Source organism: Lathyrus oleraceus, chromosome 2, assembly GCF_024323335.1.
Source record: "Lathyrus oleraceus cultivar Zhongwan6 chromosome 2, CAAS_Psat_ZW6_1.0, whole genome shotgun sequence".
NCBI lineage: Eukaryota > Viridiplantae > Streptophyta > Magnoliopsida > Fabales > Fabaceae > Lathyrus > Lathyrus oleraceus.
In genome coordinates this window covers 461,048,417-461,051,551 of record NC_066580.1, presented here as the reverse complement: position 1 = coordinate 461,051,551, position 3,135 = coordinate 461,048,417, and the positions used below count along the sequence as shown (strand labels likewise).

General features: G+C 42.6%; 1 protein-coding gene across 1 annotated transcript; it reads left to right on the top strand.

Moving 5' to 3' along the window:
- The first annotated feature begins 1,437 nt into the window (after nucleotides 1-1,437).
- On the top strand, nucleotides 1,438-2,855 carry LOC127123735 (helicase sen1-like). Its single transcript, XM_051053934.1, has one exon. It carries the CDS (start codon nucleotides 1,617-1,619, stop codon nucleotides 2,853-2,855), a length of 1,239 nt encoding a protein of 412 aa, XP_050909891.1. The 5' UTR covers nucleotides 1,438-1,616.
- The last annotated feature ends 280 nt before the right edge of the window (nucleotides 2,856-3,135 follow it).

The window sequence follows — 3,135 nt, the reverse complement described above, 5'->3', positions numbered from 1 at the left end:
GGCCAGAGTTCCCGGTATCCAGATCGAAGAAGTTCTCAACAATCAGGACGAAGAACTTGTGGTGTCCAGACCAGTTTTCCCGGTATCCAGACCGAAGTGGCATTCAGGCCAGAGTTCCCGGTATCCAGACCGAAGTGGCATTCAGGCCAGTGTTTCCGGTGTTCAGACCGAGGCGGTATCCAGACCGATGTGGCGTTCAGGCCAGTTTCCGATTCCAGATCGAAGAAGTTCTCAACAATCAGGACGAAGAACTTATGGTGTTCAGACCAGTTTTCCGGTGTTCAGACCGAGGCGGTATCCAGACCGATGTGGCGTTCAGGCCAGTTTCCGATTTCTAGATCGAAGTGGTGTTCAGACCAGATTTTCGGTGATCAGACCAACATTGATACTCTCATATTCCGATGCTTAGTGCGGCGTTCAGGCTATGGGTATTCCTGTGTTACCATTTATTTTGGTATTCAGGTCAACTTCCTGTTTCGGTACTCAGGCCGATTTTCACCGTACCAGACGGATTCTTCTTTTGGGATTGCTTCTTTGCCGTTTCTGACAGGCACGGTTATTTATTTCATAGGGATTCAAGATCAAAATCCGGGTCTTCTTAGTATTTAACCATCTCCCACTACGATCGTATGAAGAACGTCCTGCTTCATATTCTCTAGTTGAAGACGCTTAAATAGGGGCAACTGTCATACCCCGATTTTGCTCCTGAATTTTTTATGTTTGTTTGGCATGCTTGGCCTAACCTAACTTTGGTTTTACATGAGGATTGGTTTTGATCCAAAGTCATGGTGTTTGTTCATGTGATTGTTAATGCACATTTGGTCTTGGTCATCTGAACAATCAAGCTTTCTTGGGTTTCAAGCCACTTGCTAGTCATGTTATTGGTTCATGGATACTATGTCAAAACCCTAACCTTATGGTCTTATTTCATGGTTTTGTTCATACACATCATCAGTCAAGTTTTTTTTTCTTTTCAAGAGTCAAACATTCAAGTTATGATTAAACCAATTGAGAAACCAACTTCAAACCATTTTGCTAATCCATTTCAATTTTATTTCATTACATATGAGTCCATACAAAAAAATACAAAATTTGGCATTTTTGACCGACGGTTGACTTTGGTCAACAGTTGACTTTTTGGTCAACTTTGACCAAAGTCAACCCTAAATCCTAATACCCTAAATTTCACCATGATTATCATTACATTGTCCATTTACAAAGAAAGTGCCAAGAAAATGAGTGTGGACCGTTTGTTGACTTTGGTCAACAGTTGACTTTTTGGTCAACTTTGACCAAAGTCAACCCTAAAATTCTGAAGCCCTAATTTCCCAAACTTGGACATAATCCCATGTTACTTTGCCTTGATTAAATCATCCAGTAGACATGTTGATTGTGCTTTCACCTTGCTGCTTCGCTCACAAGTACCCTTGCCCAAACCTTCAAAAAAATATGTCTTTTCTAATTTGAACAAGTCCCTCTTGAAGCGTCCCGAATTGGTTCCAGATAACAGTTCATTAGGCGTTGGTAATTCTTGGAAATCAGGTTCTTGGGATAGTAGTACTGATGGGATATCGCGAGCAGTGTTTACTACAAGGCCAAAGCAAGTTGGGGCAACTATGATGACAGGTCCTGTATTGATTGGTATCACACAGTCTTATCTTGATGTACTCAACCATGGTGCCGTGCCTACAATTTCTTCCTCCTGGCAGAGCGTTGAAGAAGCAGAGTGCCGTAGGGCTTATGATTCAGCTACTGAAGTTTATATGGCTTCTTTTGACCGTTCCAAGCCACCTGAGGAAATTGCTTTGAGGGAAGCCCACGAACAAGCAGTTCAAAAGTCAATGGCTGCTTTTAATGCTAGTGCTGTAGGAGTTGGTGCAGCTAGGAAGAAATTTGAAGATCTGCTTCAAAAATTCTTCAAAAAGGCCTTTGAGGATTATAAAAGAAATGCATTCAACGAGGCAGAATTACAGTGTAGAAATGCTATACATGCTATGGAAAAGAGGCTGAGGGCAGCTTGTATGGCTTCTGATGCTAAGATTGATAATGTTGCAAAGGTTCTTGATGCCATTTTATTTGAATATGAAAAGTCAATTCAAGGTCCTGGAAAGTGGCAACAACTTGCTGGCTTCTTACAGCGAAGTTTTGAAGGCCCTGTGCTTGAACTTTTCAAGAGGGTAATAGATAAAGTTGAATCAGAGAAGAGTTCTCTTGCTTTACAACGTCGGATGAATGAAGATAAGATGACACTTGTTGCCCAAGCAGTATCTGTTGAGTGGAGAACTGAGCAACTTCTCGCCAAGACTCGAGAAGAAGTTTCTGGATGGATGCAACAGTTGAGGAACCGCGAAGCACAATATACTCAACAGTTGCATTGTCTTCATAGAGACCTGAATGCTACTGCTGCTGTTGTACGTTCTCAAGGATCTGTTGGTGTTGACCCTGACCTTCTCATGGCCCGTGATCAGAATCGAGATATTTTGCTGCAGAACCTTGCATCTGTAGTTGAAGGCAGGGATAAGGTTTTGGTTGAGATGTCTCGCCTTGCTGTTTTGGAAGGTAGGTTTCGACCTGGTAGTGGTTTCAATTTGGAAGAGGCCCGCGCTAGTTTAGAGGCCAGTTTTGCCAATGAAGCAGAAATAGTTTTCACTACAGTGTCTAGTAGTGGGCGCAAGTTGTTTTCCCGTCTTTCCCATGGATTTGATATGGTAGTCATTGATGAGGCAGCCCAAGACAGTGAGGTGGGAGTTCTTCCTCCTTTTTCTCTTGGAGCAGCACGGTGTGTTCTTGTTGGAGATCCTCAGCAGCTCCCTGCTACAGTTATCAGCAAGGCTGCCGGAACACTGATGTACTAACATGCTCATGCCTTAATGCTGCAGCAAACAAGCCTAACAAGTTAAACACAGTGCACCAAACCATCGTGCCAATAGTTCTATGAGATAACAGAATATAAGGAGCATACACTACCTATCAGACTTGTTTGTGCTTTTGCATTGGCAGTGACTGAGAACATCGACGATCTGAGGTTTTCAAAACTATAAACATATGGCAGAGTTTATCAAGGATTACAGTATAGCAGCTTGCAAACGGAAGCTTTCTTCTGTTCGAGGAGCAATTGTTGATTACCCTGCATAC